The 18,574-nt window shown below is 35.5% G+C and overlaps 1 protein-coding gene across 2 annotated transcripts; it reads right to left on the bottom strand.

The window, feature by feature from the left end:
- Nucleotides 1–3,149: 3,149 nt before the first annotated feature.
- Nucleotides 3,150–18,195, bottom strand: LOC117406608 (interleukin-5 receptor subunit alpha-like). 2 transcript variants are annotated; one of them, XM_034010755.2, is made up of 11 exons: nt 17,938–18,195; nt 16,309–16,394; nt 14,883–15,031; nt 13,939–14,074; nt 12,206–12,326; nt 8,752–8,930; nt 8,377–8,525; nt 7,721–7,859; nt 4,935–5,034; nt 4,546–4,627; nt 3,150–3,250 (listed from the first exon to the last, which is right to left on the bottom strand). In XM_034010755.2, exons 2-11 carry the CDS (start codon nt 16,382–16,384, stop codon nt 3,170–3,172), a joined length of 1,212 nt encoding a protein of 403 aa, XP_033866646.2. In that variant the 5' UTR covers nt 16,385–16,394; nt 17,938–18,195; the 3' UTR covers nt 3,150–3,169. The 2 variants fall into 2 exon arrangements, with proteins under 2 accessions (XP_033866646.2, XP_033866647.2); XM_034010756.2 differs by having other exon boundaries at nt 14,883–15,028.
- Nucleotides 18,196–18,574: the final 379 nt, after the last annotated feature.

Genomic DNA, 18,574 nt, shown 5'->3' with positions numbered 1-18,574 from the left:
GATAGGTTTCAGCTGGTGCCTTCATCAGTGTACTGATTAAGCAGGCAGGGGGCAACACTTAACACTTTTGAAATATTTTTGCAATGTACTGTATTTATATAATGCAGTATTTATAAATTCACTTATTTCATGAAGATATTGTCACGTTAAATAAAATAAATATCATGTATTTCATATAATCAGCAGCACTGCTGCTTAAAAATCATTCAGTGATTACAAATAAAGTTCTTTATTCAAACATTACACGACAAATAGAACCCCAGAATTCAAGCATGGACAAGCACTTAATATTTTATTTAAAAAAATAATAAATTGCTGCACAAGAACATGACAGTGGGTGCTTGTGAGGCCAGCCTGCCCCTCAGCTCAGTGTCTGTGTTTCCATCAAGACAGTCCTCTGTGTAACAGGGTCAGAACATATCAATCCCAGACATGTGCAACTTACAGTGACAAACAGACAAGCATTTAAAATCAGACACTTTCAAGACACACATGTTTTCACTGGAACTAGAAGCTTAGAGCTATGTAGGCGTTTTGGGTTTTTTTTTTTATTTAAGATGACATGTGCTCTGCTGTCTGAAATCTGTTTTCCTATACACCAGGGTCTTTGAATCTAACAGAGGATATAAAGCTTGTCATGTGGTGCTACATGCATGAGTAGTCAAGTAAAGACAAAGGATTACATATTCTTGCACAAATAAGAGATATTTCTGTACAGTGTAAATGTTTACTGGTGATTTAAGTCATACAATCCCAAAACACTGAAACCATTGTTCTGCTCTCATCGGACAGCTATGATTAGGATTCCTAGAAGTCAAGATATTAAAACTTCCCCTCAGAACATGTGGTCATAACAGGGGGAAAAATGAAGTGTTATTAGCTTTTATGAAAGGGCATGAAAATGTAATACAGAGCAGCATAGCAAAACCCTTCCATTTTGCCTTGCACTATAAAAATGGTCTTAAAACATATTGATGTGTGTAAGGCATAACAGTAGAAATTTTGAATTTGCAAAGGAAATTTTAATTTACAGTGAGAAGGGACATAAATAGCTGCACAATCCTAGTGGTAATTTTAAACCACTTCAGCTTTAGGAGTCTGCTCAGAAGCAAATTCAGTGGTGAAAACAGAAAATAACCCTGGTAAATAATGACCTAAGCAGAAACAATGACACAACACATATATGAAACAGACATATTATGAAAATGTATATAAAATAGTAAACATCTCATTGTTTCTCACCTGTACCTTTATAAAAAGAAAATAATGTAATGTAGCCACCCACTAGCAATTTAACCTTAGAGCTAGCTACAGTAAAATGGATAGAAACATCCTATAAAACTATTACTCAAGACATTTCCTACTTTTCACTTGAGAAATCAATGTTAATGTGAACAGTGTTACAATGTTAATGTGAACAGTGTTATAAAATTCTCCTTCAAAGAAATAACATATTAAGTCAGGTTGTAACCATACCTCTGTCTTAAACCAAGATCATATGCGATACCCCTTATGTGTTGAAGTATTAAAAATGAGCTTACTGTGGTAAAAGCTAAAAAAAAAAAAAAAGGACTCAAGCTTATATGGAAAGTAAAATTGGGTAGTGTAAACAACCACTCAAAATACAGTCCATTCTCATTAGAACAAACTTGGAATAAATTCATTTCCTGATACTGAATTTTTGACTTGGTCCCGGCCAAATTTAGCACTTACTTATTGTAAATTACTTCTTACAATATAAATTCACTTAACACAAATTTCCTCTTTGTGCAAATTATTTTGGAGCTGTCCCAAGGAGGAAAAAAAAAAAATTAGTGAATGTAAAGGATATTTGGAAATGTATTAATTTGCAATCCAGATTAGGGCCTCTCTACTGCATGTTAGTGCTATTTTTGGACTACTGATCCTATGACACATTTCGAGTTACCGTAGACACAGTTCATGAGAACGCATTATACTTGCAGACAAAAGTAGATGTGTTGACAGCAGTGGATATTGCATCACCATACAAGGAAAAAAAATGTTGCTGCACATTTCAACAAACATTCCCACAAACACTTTGTCAACCATTCTGAAAAACCGGGATACAATAATACAGACCTATGAACAGCAAACTGTGGATGTTGAGGATGCCTTGCTTTTGTGTTTTGTGATCAGAATGTGCCTATACCTGGGACCACTATTATTATTATTTGTTTATTTAGCCGACACCTTTATCCAAGGCGATTTACAGAGACTAGGGTGTGTGAACTATGCATCAGCTGCAGAGTCACTTACAGTTACGTCTCATCCGAAAGACGGAGCACAAAGAGGTTTAGTGACTTGCTCAAGGTCACACAATGAGTCAGTGGCTGAGGTGGGATTTGAACCGGGGACCTCCTGGTTACAAGCCCTTTTCTTTAACCACTGGACCACACAGACTCCACTATGAGACACCAAGCTGAGAATAAGCACAGTAGCTGGGACATGCAGATTTCAAGTGCAATGTATACTTTTTAAAAGTTCTCTTGCAACCATATATTCAGTAAAATGCACAGTAGTTTTAAATGTATAATACTTTTCAGTGTTACTGTAACTTCAATAAAAGCTGACTGCATGCATTTGGCTTAGCCTCCTGATAAGAATTACTGATAAGACTTTTTTTGCTGAAATTGGTAGAGTTGACTGTATATGTAAATACTTTTCTTTGTTTTTTGTATTAAAGACTTGTAGACAAAGTTATTTTTAGACATTTTATTGACAATTATATACAGAATTTCTTAACATTCCCTTGTTGTTTAAAGCTATAAAATGCTTTTGGTCACTCATTGCAAAGTAAATAACTGTTTCATACTAATAGTTAATAAACATGGCTGCAAACGTTATTTATGCAAGTACTCAATAAACAAACTGCATAAGTACAAAATCTCTCTCTCTCTCTCTCATATATATCTCATATATAGTAGGGCAGCTGGCTCTTTGAGCTAAAATATATATATATATATATATATATATATATATATATATATATATATATATATATATATATAAACACAACAACATTGGTCTGTCTAGCTATTTCTACCGTGCTGTCTAAAGAACAGTGAAAGCTGAACTGATGTAGCTAATTATTAAAATAGTACGTAATCAGTTTATCAATTTCTTCTTCATTTTATAAATATAGGCATCTTCACAATGTATCACTTTCTTCATTTTCTTCAATTTTAATAATGTTCTCAATGTATGTTGGGTGTTCCCTTGGATTGTAAGGCTATAAAGGCAGAAAAGGTTTATTTGGCAACTGCAAGTGTAATGTCTAAATTAAATACACATTAATATTGTATTATTTGGCTGTATTTTCAAAGAGGAGACATTCAAGTTTTAATTGCATCTCAATTACTAGGAGAAATTTTTGAAAAGGTAGTTGAGCATACTCAGAAATCCAGTTTGCCTTTGAACTATCTGACATCTAAATAAATATCTGAATACATGTGTCCCAGTCGATAAGAGATACATATAGAGAAACAAATTCATACCACTCATGTGACTATATTTCCACTCATGTGGCTAAAGTTATTTTGATGTCATCACATGCAAAGTTACTGAACGGATCTTTTTTTTCCCATTATGATGTCCTGCACCGCTAACACATTCTATTGCTAAGCATACTGTGTATCATTTAAAAACAACACTGTTTGTTACTGCTGCATCCATCCATGACACAAATACTGTCTGTCATGGTTTTAATGCCATTTCCTCTATATATTATAGGCAGGTGTTATCTTATCTGGCATATTTAAGACTATTGGGATCGTTTTTATTATTCCGTTTGAAAATAAATCGAGAATAATCTGCAGGGCAATTTCCAATCTTCAGGAGCTGGCAAGTTCTTTTTGCCTCAGTAAGCTGTTTCCGAGATAACTGTGACAACAAAATCAGCTATTAAAACAAGCTGAGGCCAATCATGTATTCTATTTTGGTGGGCTGCAAAATCCACCAACAATAAAATGAACAAGAGTATACCAAGTGGACGTTATTGACACATTAGTATTATCTGCTGTATTTTTTGGATTTCATGTTGGCTGTTGTTGAAAATGTAGCCTCAAACAAGTATGTTGAACCACAAATGGCAATTTTTTCGAACAAAATAATATTTCTGCATTCCACACCCAATCACAAGCCTCTAGGAAGAGGTTTTAAAATCAGATTGCATTATATGTCAAGAGCTTGAGTGAGGAAGCGTGTGCCTGCAGACGTGAGCTCAGAAGTCTAAACCATGGAATAATGAAAAGAAATCTCCCGTGAATCCTGTTTTATGAATAGCATTATCTGTTCGGTGCATCTGTGTGTTTTCACAATACACTGCATTACTAATACTGTAAACATAAGCCTGTTTGTAATATTAAAGAGATGTTAAAGAAATACAGTGAAACAACCTTATTAAGGTCAGTCAAGGGGCCAACACCATAGGGGGGTGGGTTTACTACTGAAGGTACATAGAATTTCTAGCAATAAATTAATACAAAAGGATCTGGGTTATTTAAAAGGTTTAACAGTGCTCCTTACCTGGATAATGTCTTCTTTTTCCAACCACTGCTTCATTTTATTGGTAGGGCTAGGAATTGGCGGGAAAAGTTTTAGCAAAACCCTAAAACAGACATACATACATTATTATGATGTATTAACACTAGAAGGGGAATATGGGTTAATATTAGTAAACATTTATTGTTTACTTTTAGGTTATATTTTGCTTGTTTAAAAATTCCAATATGTTTGCTGCTATGAAAATGTAGCTGTTCTGTTAATTTCTACTGGTATTCATTTTAAGTTAAGGAAACATTGTCATATAAATTGTGTATATTGAGTTTATTTCAGGTTTCTTTTTTGTATACAAAATGCTTGTCCTTAACTTTCTCAATTCAATGAAGTAACAAAGTGAAAAATGTACAACTTACTTTGGTCCTTTCCACTTTAACAAAATAAGAAACAAAGCAGACACAACCACGGCTATGACAACTAACGGTACTGTAGGATCAGGAGGTCTGTCATTTATTGCTAAGAAAATGAAACAGAACAAAAACATACATGAAAACATCATTTCAGGAAATTAGCGATGCAGTATTCCTTATTGACCAATGACTAACTTTTGTCACTTTGCCTGGGAATAGCCCTAATGAAAGTTTATCACGGTAAAGTTTACTTTCCCCAGTATAATTTTGCTATGTCATCTCAAGCAGTTTGTCTGCTCAAACTGTGCAAAGTCTTGTCTCTTGTAACAAGATCCACCCTAAACACAATTTTTTAACTTTTTAGAACTTGTATTAAACATAAAAAATAAATTGTTTCAGATTAAGCCTTATGTTCTATAAACAGGATTAAATTATTACACTGAATTAGATGTACTGTAACAGTTACTTACTGTGCTTTACAATGGCACCATGTAACAATTTTTTAATTTTTTTTTGGTTCCTGGGTAGTAAGTGTTATTTCCTAATTGCTTATGCCTCAAAAGTATAGAAAATGGCTATTATTCCCCACAAACTTTGCTTTTGTGACCAGGACAGTGATATTTTGAAATTTACCTATTTTCCAGAACATTCCAGATAGATTCAGTGCTGAGTAAACTTGGAGTAACTTCTAGAACTTTCCAGTAATATAAATAGTAGTATACATACAGGGGTCTTAAGCCCACCAGTTTAGTTTAGTTCCAGCTGCCTAAATGGATACATATCTGCATTTTTCTGAGATGGCATCAAGAGGCTGCAAGCATCCGGCAGACGCATTTTGCTATGTCTGCGGCCAATTTATCTAGACAAGAGCGAAAAAGTACTCCGTGGAAGCATCTGCTAAGATGTGTGAGGCCTACAAGGCATATTTCGGCATGCCTGTCGGGGATCAAGACAAACCCTGGGCACCTCATTTCACCTGCGAGCACTGCAAAAAAACTCTGGAAGGTAAGATGGACAATTGTTGCTCGGAATTTTATGTTATAAAATTTGTTAAAATTTTAAAAATTGTAAAAGTTTTTAATTTTAAAATGTTTTACAATTTTCAATGTTATTGAAAAAATATATCATATATGAAAAATGTTGCGAGAATCTCTTACACATTAGTCATGGGTGAAATAAATGTATTTTTGTAGGATGGTACAGAGGGGAAAAGAGAGCCATGAAGTTCGCTATCCCAAGAATTTGGCGGTAACCCACTGACCACTCAAGCAACTGCTACTTCTGCATGGTGGATCCTTCCAAGCGGACCGAGTTCTCTGTGGGGAGGAACAATGTCAAGTGGGAGCCACAGGTGGACCCCCGGAAGGTGCTGATGCCACCACTGCACATCAAATTGGGCCTTATGAAACAATTTGTCAGAGCTCTAGATAAGGAGTCGGCAGCCTTCAAGTACCTTCAAGACTTCTTCCCTAAGCTGTCTGAGGCAAAGGTCAAAGCCGGTGTCTTCGTCGGACCACAGATAAAGAAGATCCTGGAGTGCAATGAATTCCCCAAGAAGCTCACTAGTAAGGAGAAAGCGGCTTGGAACAGCTTTGTCGCAGTGGTTCGGGGCTTCCTGGGCAATCACAAGGCCGAAAACTAGGTGGAGCTGGTTGAGACTCTGGTGAAGAACTACGGCACAATGGGCTGTAGGATGTCCCTCAAAGTCCATATCCTTGATGCTCATCTTGATAAATTCAAGGAGAACATGGGAGCGTACTCGGAGGAGCAAGACGAGCGCTTCCACCAGGATATACTGGACTTTGAACGCCGCTACCAAGGACAGTATAACGAGAACATGATGGGAGACTACATTTGGGGGCTGATTCGTGAAAGTGATTTACAGTATAATCGTAAATCTCAAAAAACTACTCACTTCTAAATCTTTTGTAGTCATTTTTGTATTACTTTAGTATAAATACATGTTAATTTGGATTCATATGTTGTTTTTTTCTGACTTTATGTGAATGAAAAGACACAAATTCGCCCGTTTTCTCATTGGAAATAGGTAAATTTCAAAATATCACTGTCCTGGTCACAAAAGCAAAGTTTGTGGGGAATAATAGCCATTTTCTATACTTTTGAGGCATAAGCAATTAGGAAATAACACTTACTACCCAGGAACAAAAATTGTGTTACATAGTGTGGTCAATGGTTTTATAATGCTGTGACAGGATGACAGAGGCTGAGACTCAGAGACAGTGTGAAAAGTTAAAAAAAAAAAGCTTTTAATACTCAAAAACACAAAAATAAACCGGCATGAGGGCCAAACAGAAAGGTTTCAAAACACACACAATAAACACAAAACAAAATTTACAAAAAAATACAGCTTCCAGGCTGGGCATTGCCTTCACTGGTTTGCAAAAACAAAAAGAACAACATACACAAAACCAATCTTGCTTCCTCTCCTTCTAGAACTCTCCCCTTAGTGGGAGGCTGAGGCCTCCTTTTATGCCAGGTGGCTGGGTAATAATTGAATAATTGGATACTTGATTGCCCCCACCTGACACAATCAACCTGGGCAGGGAGGAGAATTTAACCCCATTCCTGCCAGTATTTACAAGGGCAGAGCCCTGCTCTGCCACAAATGCCTTCAAATACATATAGGTGCTTTACTGCTATATGTCTCTCTGTGCTTTAAGATGTTTCCCATGGAATCTCAAAGAGACCAGGATTGGATGGGTATGAAGATCTCAGTTCATGTTGCTAATTTGGAACCAAACGTAACATTTTTTAGTAAACAAACAACTTACTAATGATTTTACTCCAGTCACTCCAAAATACGTTTTCTCTACAAGCTGATGATCTCTTTGCTCGTATTTGTAAAGAATAGCTCGTAGTTGTGTCAAAAGTTGTTATAGAACATGTACTGTCCTTTTTTATTTCCAATGTCTAAAGCAAAAACAAAAAAAGAGAGATTTTAGTCAAAAGTCCAGCAGCTGGATTTAACAATCATATAATTCTGCAGGATATTCTTCAATCCAAAAAATATGTTGAGAGCTAAAAAAAAATAAAAAAAGATTATTGACAGCTTCATATTTCTATTTAAATCTAAAGCATACTATTAAAACTAAAAAAGCAAGGTATGTTTGTAACATTTTAAGTCAGCTCCCTATTGTAGCCTATGGGATCTAAATACATCCACGGCATTTTCTTTACATGAGAGTGTCTTTTTGCATTTTCTGTGACTGCTCACCTGACACAGGCCTTACCTCACAGGATGTACAAGAAGCCACTCTCAACTAGTTCAAGGCAGCACACTTAAAAACATAACATACCCCTCGTTTTTAGTTTTTGTAACATGTTTAGAGTGTCATTACTATATCTGAAGTATATTTTTAAAAACCTTGGGTAGCACTTGTATACCAGCAAGTAAGTTGACCCCTCTTATCTTTTGCAAATACATTACCTCAAAGAATCGTTCGTTTTCACTTAGGTTTACTTCATATATAAAGCATGTTTTTTCGTTGGTAATTAATGAATATGGCTGATCCCACTCAATGTGTAAACCATCTGGTTTTTTTGCTATTGTAATATTTTCTGGTGGGTTGAGCTTCTCTGAAAAACCAAAAAGTTGTATTTTTAATACTCTTCATAACAGAAATATGGCAAGATAAAATTGCAAGATTGCTGTGAATGCCATGCTCTTCATTTGTTAGCAATGTTGCCGCCGGCACATTTGTGTGGAATAGATATCCAGGAATCAAAAGGGTTAATGTAAAAGTAAATTCGAAATATTCTAAACACCTTTACCTGGCAACACTTTAAGCATGTATTTTCTTACCTATTTTATATGGATTAAATCTGAATCTGGGAGCAGAATAGAAGTCTACCCCTGACACGTTGATGAGTATGTGAACTCTTTTATCAAGAAAAGCTGTCCCTTTTTTGCTGTGGCATCCAGTAATTTTCCTCTGGTCATTTCTAATAAATTGATGACATGGAAAAACTCTGTTTCTTTGCCTAAAGAGAAAGTATGTGACAGTTCATTATATGTGACATCCAATACATTATTGTATCAACTCCCTGTTGAATGAAGCATTTAGTTAGGCAGTAGATTAGGAGTGGGCAGATTGACCTAAATTATTGATATTTCCATCCTAAATAGAGATCCAACTTTTGATCTGATTGAACCACAAAATAATATACAGTACATTTCAGGCCCGGCGTCAGGGGGGGCACGAGGGATGCGACTGCACCCAGGCCCAGACTATGTTTTGGCCCAGACAAATCCATTTGTCTTCTACTCTCTGTTTTCTACCTAAGCCCAGCCCACTGTAATAACAAAACATAAGGAAATAAACATATTAGCCATCGCCGACCAGTGGCAGCTGTTCTTGGGAATTCAAAATAAATCGTGGCAAAGCCTGTCAGTCAAAACACTCAGGGACTCCAACAAACGATTATTCCATTTACTAATAATATGAGGATGTTCACTGTAAAGCATTCTTTCACAGCTGCTGTTCATTCGTAAAGTGAGATATCACCAACAAAGAGAAAATATTATATGTGATCGTAAATATTTCTTAACAAAAACATTTTTTTAATACCAGTCAACTTCTTTTATGCAAATTCCATGATAACACCCCCCACCTCCTTTTTCAAAACAGCCTTGTCCGGCAAAAAAAAGTCTGCGTGCGGACTGCGGCGGGAAAGTAAAAGCTTTATTCAATCAGTTGTCAGATATGCTGCCAAAGGATAAAACGGGTTGTGCAAAGCACAGAGAACAGAAAAGGCAGCTACACCTTTCAAAAAAGAAGCTGAAAATGCTAAGAAAGTATACGGTAAATGGTTTAAAAGTGGCTGGACAATGACACTGTCAGCAGCAGATGGTAGTATTAGGCCTACTACTAGCGGAGAACTGCCAGCTTCCTCGCACGAAACATCAGCTGTAGAGCCAGTACAGGAGAGGCAGGAATTGGACACCGACTCTGATTCTGAAAATGTACAGCAACAAGCACAAGGTATTGAATCATGTTGTAGTAATGTAAACCCTGAACCCACTCCGCCTCCTTTTTTACGATCCAGCTTCTTGGCCTGAAGTTTCCTTCATCACACAGGTCCAGAGTATCTCTCCAACCTGCTGACCTGCTATGTCCCTGTACACAAGCTGAGGTCCTCTGACTCTGGCTTGCTTGTTATACCCAAGCAAAAGTGCACCACACTCGGAGAGCGCTCTTTTAGCTTCGTGGCCCCGATTCTCTGGAAATCTCTCCCAGCTTTAGTGCATGCAGCTCCCACAGTCGCTCGCTTCAAATCAACTCTCGACCCACTTGTTCTCTCTTGCTTTCAATGCTTTTTAAGCCTGATATCTGATATTAGCTGTTGTCTAAATTGCTATTTCAGGTCTTTCACTCTATCTTATTCGTATGATTCTGTATGACACATGCATCCACAATGTTTAGAATTCACATCCTAGTCCTGTGATTCTGTATGACACACCATCCACAATGTTTAGAATTCACATCCTAGCCTTGTATTTAATGTAATATGCCTGTATTTGCATTGTAATATGCCTGTATTTAATGTATTTGCACTTTTTTACTGTTTTTTTTAAATGTACTAGGCCCTGTATTTCACTGTATTTAATGTATTATGCATTGTTCCTCACTATCATATAAAGCACTTTGTGACGGTGGTCCGCTATGAAAGGTGCTATATAAAATAGAGATTGATTGATTGATATGTGTTCCATAGTAACCATTAACATATCTGCACTTTGTAAGGAGTTATAAGCTAGTTTTACATTTGACAAAGATTTTGAAAGGTTTTTAAAGAACTGCGTCAGGTGGCCATATTGGTTTACGCACAAACCATTTTTGAAAAAGTCAATTGTATTGACACAGGGATGATGCTTGTCAACATTGGAGTTAAACAAGTAAACCATTTTTCAACTGAAGTGTTTTTTTTTTATTTAAGAATGAAACGTAGATCTGGCCGCCATTGTGTTTTACAAAAGAACACCATTTTGCAATAGTTGAATTCCATTGTCCCCAGGATGATGCCTACCAAGTTAGGAGTTAGTTGGTTAAACGGTTTTCAAACAGAAGCAGTTTGATGTTTGGGGGCACATTTTGGCGAATTTGGTGGCAGCCATTTTGATAGTAAATTGTATCGCAGCAACTTGAGGGATTTGCAAACTTGAAGGGGGTTTGGTTGCTGATGATATATGCAAAGTTTCAGATCAATTGGTTCACTGGTTCCCAAGAAGAAGATTTTGAAAGATTTTTCCCAAAAATGCATCAGGCCGCTATCTTGGTTGACGCAGGAACGCAATTTTTTTGCTTCTGAACTGTAATCTACACGGGATGATACCTGCCAAGTTTCATGTTGATTGGTTACACCGCATGCGAACAGGAGTAGTTTAAAGTTTTGGGAGGAAAAACGACAATAATACAAATTAAATACAAAATAAATACATAAATAAAGAAATAAAGAAATCTTTACAATAACAATAGGCATCCCAAGCCAGCTTGGAGGCCTAATAATTGGTATTGTATCAACACCATAACTAGTGATATTGTGCACCCCTGCAGGTGATATATAATTAGGGCTTCAGTTTTTCGGTGTTTATTAATTACATTTTTTGGTGTTTATTTTCAGCTATTTTAGAGTTTTATGTAGATGCCATGAAATCCTTTTTTTCAGGGTTTTTGCTTTTTATATACTGTATGAGATTCTTTTTTTCGGTTACTTCCAAATTCTTGTCAGTTTTTGTCCTGGCACAATATGTATAGTAACTCGACAGTACCGTTACTTGCACACTGCCTTCGTTTCTTTGCTGTCTTCCACAACTAAATCCTTATGGTCACAAGCATATTCTTCTGGGGTTTTTGTGTCTAGGCACTTTTTAAATTTCGTTCACAATTTGTAATTCTGTTTTAAATCACAAAGCAACAACAATCCTGCGTATCTAATTGTAATCTTGTTTTAAATCTCACAAGCGTGTGCAAACCTCCCTGTCTGCAGACTCACACTTTTCTGCCACTTTGGGGTGGGTTTAAAGTATTCAGAACGAATCAATGCTAGATACAAGTCAGGAAGGACTGACATTGCACAGCTAACTGCACTGGGAAGGGGGTGAAGTCAACATGAATTGAGTAACCATTTCCAGTGTTTTTCCTTTCTGGTGTTTATTAGATATACATCGATTCAATTTTGTTTGTTTGTTTTGGAGGGTGTATCTGTGTTTATCAGTTAAAACCAAAAATCAGAAGCCCTATATATAATATATTTACCCAAAAGAAACTGAGTACTGTGCATCATCTGGCACTTCCTTTGCTGTTTCCCACGTACAGTTTATATGGTCAAAGTTGTACAAAATGCAGGACACATTCTGTAGTGCTTGTTCAGTTATGCCTGAGGAGATAAACCAAAATCAGACAGTGATGATGATGTCTTTTAAGAAATTAAAGTAGTTAAGTAGCTATTTTAGTCAACTTTTTTTTTTTTAAATACTTATCTACATACTCATCTTACCATCTTCTTTATTCTTTTACTGTAAGGGGATTTTAGAAATTACCTTTATTTCTGCCCCCTCAGAAACTGTGGTACAATGAATCATAACTTCAGAGAGAAACTTTCCTTGCAATCATTCATGTCTTTAACACATATATATTAATAGCATATAGTAACCAGTGCACTCACGTACAGAGGGTCTGCATAATAATCAGACAGTACATGAACGTTTTCAAATATTTGAATAAAATCTGATTCTAAACGTCTAGGCTAGGAGTGTATGATAAAAATTGGTGAAGAGTGGTACATAAGCAAAACAGTTATCATGTTCACCATATAGAGTGTGTCAGACAGACAAGAACAACCTTAATGGACGCAGAGTATTGGTATGGAAAGAGTGAGCAAATAGCAGAATTTAACACAAAAAACAAGCTTGCATTTCACAATCAGCCACCAACACTTGCACTGTGTTTTTAAAACTATATTTAAATTATATTTTATTTGAAACAACCAGTAACATCACTTTTTTTTTAGGCTGACAACAACGATAATTATCTTGAATCCTGTGAAGGTGACACTTTTGCAATGTATTCTACAGCAAGATAACTTTTGAGTACATACAGAATCATGCAGCTAGTAGTGCAAACCTAACTCCTACTTCATTTTGTAAAACAGATTATAAATGGTATTTTCTGTTTGATATATTCATATTATAATTACTTTGGTTTTAAGATTTATATACCCTTAGCTAAAGCTGCAATTGTAATGTACTCTCTCCAGAAGATGAGTAGCACACAGTTTAGTCCTGGCTCTTTTTAAGTACAGTAGAATCTGGGGACTGTGCTTCAATACATTACAGTAGTATATCCTTACAGTGTGTTCAGTGGATAACATACCACTGAGAAAAAGGTAATTACATTTATATATATATAGGTCAGTCTCCAATACAGAAGTATGTCCAATGTAATATACCTAGCCTAAACATCTTCCAAACTGAAGTCTTTTAATCAGGTAGGTGAGATAATATACATTACAACAGACAAAACTGTGAAAGAGACTATTTTCCTATTGTAAAATCTGTATTTTATGGTACAATACATCTAGAATGGATATTAAACAGTGAAATAATTTTGAACTCAAAAAATGTATTCACATCTACTTCTATTTGAAGACAAAATGTGGTTCTTATTTAAAATAATCAAATTGTTTGCACAGATATTAATCACTATTTTGTTACCCCTACAGCAAAGAATTATCCATATTTCATAATACCACATTCTTTGCATAGTTGCGATTTTGCAAAACGTGTGTTTTTCTCTGAAGTGACAAAGAAACTCTAAATTCCTTTTGAGAACAGGAATTGAATATTAGCTTCTATAGTACAGTACAATATGTTCAGTATAGCGGAACTAAAGCCATGCATAGAACAGCTGTGAATATAAATGTATGCCAAATCTAAGTACCTTAGCTCATTAAATGAAATGGGAAGTGATTAGCACTACAAAAGTCCTACCTTTTGATAGCGGAAAATTCCTTATGGTCCAATTGCTTTCAGCTTTTCTATTACCAGAAGACACAATAGTTTTAACTTTTGCAAAAACTCCTCGTGATATAAATCTTCTAAAATGAGCAACACCCCTCTCCTCTTCCTGTTAAGACAAACAATGTTGCAATTGATTAAAAACATCCATATCTTACAGAAGAAAAAATAAGTAAACTATTTAGTACCATCAGCTAATCAGTTTCCAGCTCTAGAGTGGATCAGACGCTATATGCTCGCTGCTGGTACGATTGAGAGAAACTATAATAACTCTGACAAATAAAAAGTTATTTGTTTAATAAAGTTTCAGGGCTATCTTCCTACAACCTTTCTCAGCAGAAGGGTACACAACGAATCATATGTTCAAGGTAAATCTAGGTTTTAAAGTGATGTTTTAAAGAAAATAATGAGAATTCTAATAGCGATAGTGTCCTCTGGATTAAGGCTTTACCATGTGGTAGTTGACTTTGAATTTCATTAGCGCCCTCGCTTTCTGAGGATCTTAATTGATGAGTCAACTTAGGAATCTGAGTAAGACTGCTTAAACACATTAGAAAAAACAGAACCATTGGCATTAAGACCACTGCCGCAGAGTGTGGTCCTTCTCATTGGCACATTAGCCCTGCAGTGTAGAGAAGCTCAAATTGCCTGTGTCAGTGATTTACTGTATGTGCCTTGTGGATGAATAAAATAATCAAGCCACTAGTGCTGTATATCTAGCGCCGTTACAAACTTCTCCAAAAATAAAACCCTGATATGGGACTACTATGAAACTGTTGTCTTTATCACATATCAAGATCATGGTGGCAGGTCACATGCCATCTAAGCCTAAAGGGTTGCTACTAATGTGTGGGGAACATTATCATTAGTTCATGTAGATCTATAATGCATTCAGTTAACTAATATAGAGCACTTACCTTACAGTCTTCATTGCCTAGATCCCCAATGCACACCTTGTAATGTACAGCATAATCCTTATTATAAGAAAGGTTCGACTTCCAAGTGAAGTTAAAAACTCCTATACGTATTTCTCTAATATTAAAGTCTGTAGGTTGGGGAATTTCTACTGTAACAAGTACAAAACAGAAAGTCTCAGATTATTTAAAGTACATTTATATTGTGACAGCTTGTTGTTATTGTTCATTGCACATCACGATTACACAGCGTCTTTATTTTACCATCTGTTAACTGCAGTGTACAATGTACCACCTAAAGAACACAAGACAACTCAAGACTGTTAGCACACTTTTTTTTTTTTTTTAAGTGACCAATTATTATTTTTATTTATTTTTCCCCCAGTTTGGAATGTCCAATTATGTTTTTTCTCCTTACCGCAGTGAGTCCCCACACTGCACAGATGTCCTGAGGGCGTGTGAGTGTCCTCCGATCTCACAAGCCTAAAGCCAGAATCGCTTTTACGCCGAGCAATCCAGAGCAGAGATAGATGGGCTACCAATCCCAGAGAACAGTGATCAGCCGTGCTTTTTATCCACTCTGAATGTGCTCCGTGTCGGGCCAGTAGGGTTCGCTGTTGCGCAGGAGAAGGAATCTCTGCTGTCAGAGCTAATGTGACGCCCCCTTCGGAGTTCCCAGCAAAGTTCGACCTCTTTGCACAGCCGGGACACAAACTGGGTTAGCGCCCTTTTTATTTGAATTGGTAGTGAAAACTATTGAAAATAAATAAATACAGTGGGGTGGCCCAGTTTTGCTTACAGTGCACTCACATTAACGTTCAGGCTAAAACCATTAAGCAACAAAGGTAGCATTTGTAATTAATGTTTGTTAGATCAAAAAGGGGATATTATACATGGCTGGCATAAATTCGCTTGTAAAATATACACACATTGTGTAGTTTATCAAGCCAACGCTTGGAATTTTGATAATAGCCAAACTTGTTTTCTAGTGTGCATTTTCAGTGAATCTCTTATTTTCTTATTTTCAAATCAAACATACTGTACATAATCAAGTCTTTATCCTGACTCTCTTTATTCATGTGCATGTCCATTGAGACTCATGTTTTGTTTACAATATTTTGTTGACTCATCTAATGAGAATGTTTCATTTGACCTGGATTTTTGCAGTAATTTTATTACCTTTAATTTGAGAATAAGAAACTGATAAGGCAATTACATTTTGAGTTACAAATTAAATAATTCTACTTTACATTATTACATTACTACATTACCAGTGCACTCTGAACAGTGAATTAAACAAATTAAGTCATCATGCACTTGCAGTTTGTAAGCTCTAACTGCTGCATGCAAGAGTATTAACGTAATTTCCCCAAGTAATTAAGGGTTAAAAAGCAATGACATTATTATCTTGATTTAAAAACATACCTACCAATTTGTTCACTGTCAGGTGCAGCTTCAGAATATACCAGGTGAAAAAAAATAATCAAGGCAATTGAAGAAGGCATTTCTGACACTCTGTTGAAGTAACATAAAAACACGTCCACTTTATTTTCAATACAGTACTACTGAGTATTTTTTTTTACATTTCCTGGTTCTGGGTTTTCTTGCTCCAATATGCACTTGTAATATTTTTTTTTCCCTAAATCTGCCTGGCTTTGAGCTTGACTTCCTCATGCCACTCAAATCGTGAAACAATGTATTCTATTCCTTCTCTCTCTGTCTATATAAATGCAGAGTAGCTGGAGTTGAAAATTATACAAACTCAATATTGGAGTCCATTAACATACAGATTGATTACAAACACTAGAAAATAGCTTAGCTAGGGAAATGTACAAAAAAAAATACTTTATAACATTAAGTTATTTACTCTCCTTAAAAGAAAGAAGCATTCTAGATACAACATATCTGATATGAAGTATATATTATTAAATAGTAAATAGATAGTAAATAGCTATTCTAGTATCTGTGAACCTGCTACAATGTGTACTGTATCTAATATTACTATTTAATTTACATGTGACTTCCTGTCACTTCTGTGGGGAATAGATAAGATAACCTGTCTGTTCCATTCAGAACAGAACACAGAAATGTATTTCAGGTCACACAACACTAATAGTCACCACGAATAGAGTGCTTACAATGACTGCCAGGGGTTTCAAATACATCCCTAGGGACTGAATATCTTTTATCTGACTCTCCAGGACTTGAAGTACTTATTTGAATCATTTTGATACAGGGAATGCATGCTGTATCAACAGAAAGCCCCCTTTATATCAAATAACGTTATATTTTCATCAACCCTTCGGAAAGCGATTACAATATAGTAGGTGTTGGTTTTATTTCACAAGGTAGCAGTGCTTAATGCTCCTGTAAATACCCCAAAACTGAGTAACACCAAAATGTTAACAATCCAATTACATTGTGGCTTCCTTTGTAAAATTGAGGTAATACACCTGTAACATTATACAATATTTATATTCTAATTTATATTGTAGTATTACTGTTTTTGGTTTTGTTCACATTTTATTCAACAAGCACCAATGCTTTTGTCGCCACTTAATACTGTATAACAAGTATCATACATAAAAGAGACATCACACACACAGAGTGTTCAGCCATTGACTTTTTTTCATATTATCATTATTGTTGGAGTTCTTCATTACTGTGACTTTTTGCTGTATCTTTTTCTTCCTCAATATGTGAAAACTATTAAGAATTAGGATTAACTTTCCACAACTTTATTTGGGAATCTGAGGTCCCTCGCCAAATGAATCCCTAGAAATGTTAATAATTTTGCAAATATCAAGTCACTACATCCAATATGATATGCATCAGTGCCGTAGCACCAGCTTTGTAAAATTATCAGCTGACTCATGTATACTTTTTGAAGATGTGTCTCTACTCACTAAAACTTTACACTCTGTTTCATTATCCACCATAGAACCAAAGCACTTCTATAATTCAATACATTCACAAAATGCACATAGCGAATATTTACTTATATTGTATAGTATAATGCTCAGAATAATTGTACTAGATTAAAGAAAAAATAACTTACCATAGGTATAAATAACAACAGAAGGCTTTACATTGATGAAACCTGAGAACTTTCCATCTGAACGTGGTGCCAAAATAAAATTTAAAAAAACAGAGCATTTATATATTGTTATTTATAAGTTTGCTTTTAAAAAACTATTTATAAACACACACATACACACAGTTAAAGTTGTGGTAACAATCAAACAAGTCTGTGTTCTAAAGGAGATAAGCTGTGTGTATGTAGCTGTCTGTACTCCTTTGTATGTGAGGAAGTTTCTTAAGGTCTGTCAAACTGAAACAGGAACTATTTTTTTTAAAGCCTCTGCATTCTTTTTACTGTATTTTGTCGACAGAAATTTCCTAATGGCACTTTGTCAAAAAGTTATGTCAAAAAAATTCTTACCACTTATGTGAAGCTCAAATTAGTATGCTTATACATTATTACCAGTTTGCGTTAAACTAAATAGTTAGTGTACCTAAAGATAAACTACAAATGGACCCTAGGGCCATAATATAAGAGAAATTACAACTAGAAGCAAAAGGTTAAACATAAATCATAATGGATGTCTGAAAACGTGGCATTGAAACAATTGATGGACTGAACAGTACTTTAATAGAGCATTATTGAGACAATCAGGAGATGTACCAAATTTGAA

The sequence above is a fragment of the Acipenser ruthenus genome, chromosome 8 (genome assembly GCF_902713425.1).
Source record: "Acipenser ruthenus chromosome 8, fAciRut3.2 maternal haplotype, whole genome shotgun sequence".
Taxonomy (NCBI): Eukaryota; Metazoa; Chordata; class Actinopteri; order Acipenseriformes; family Acipenseridae; genus Acipenser; species Acipenser ruthenus.
The sequence above is the reverse complement of the archived record's forward strand: the minus strand, read 5'-3'. Positions and strand labels throughout refer to the sequence as shown.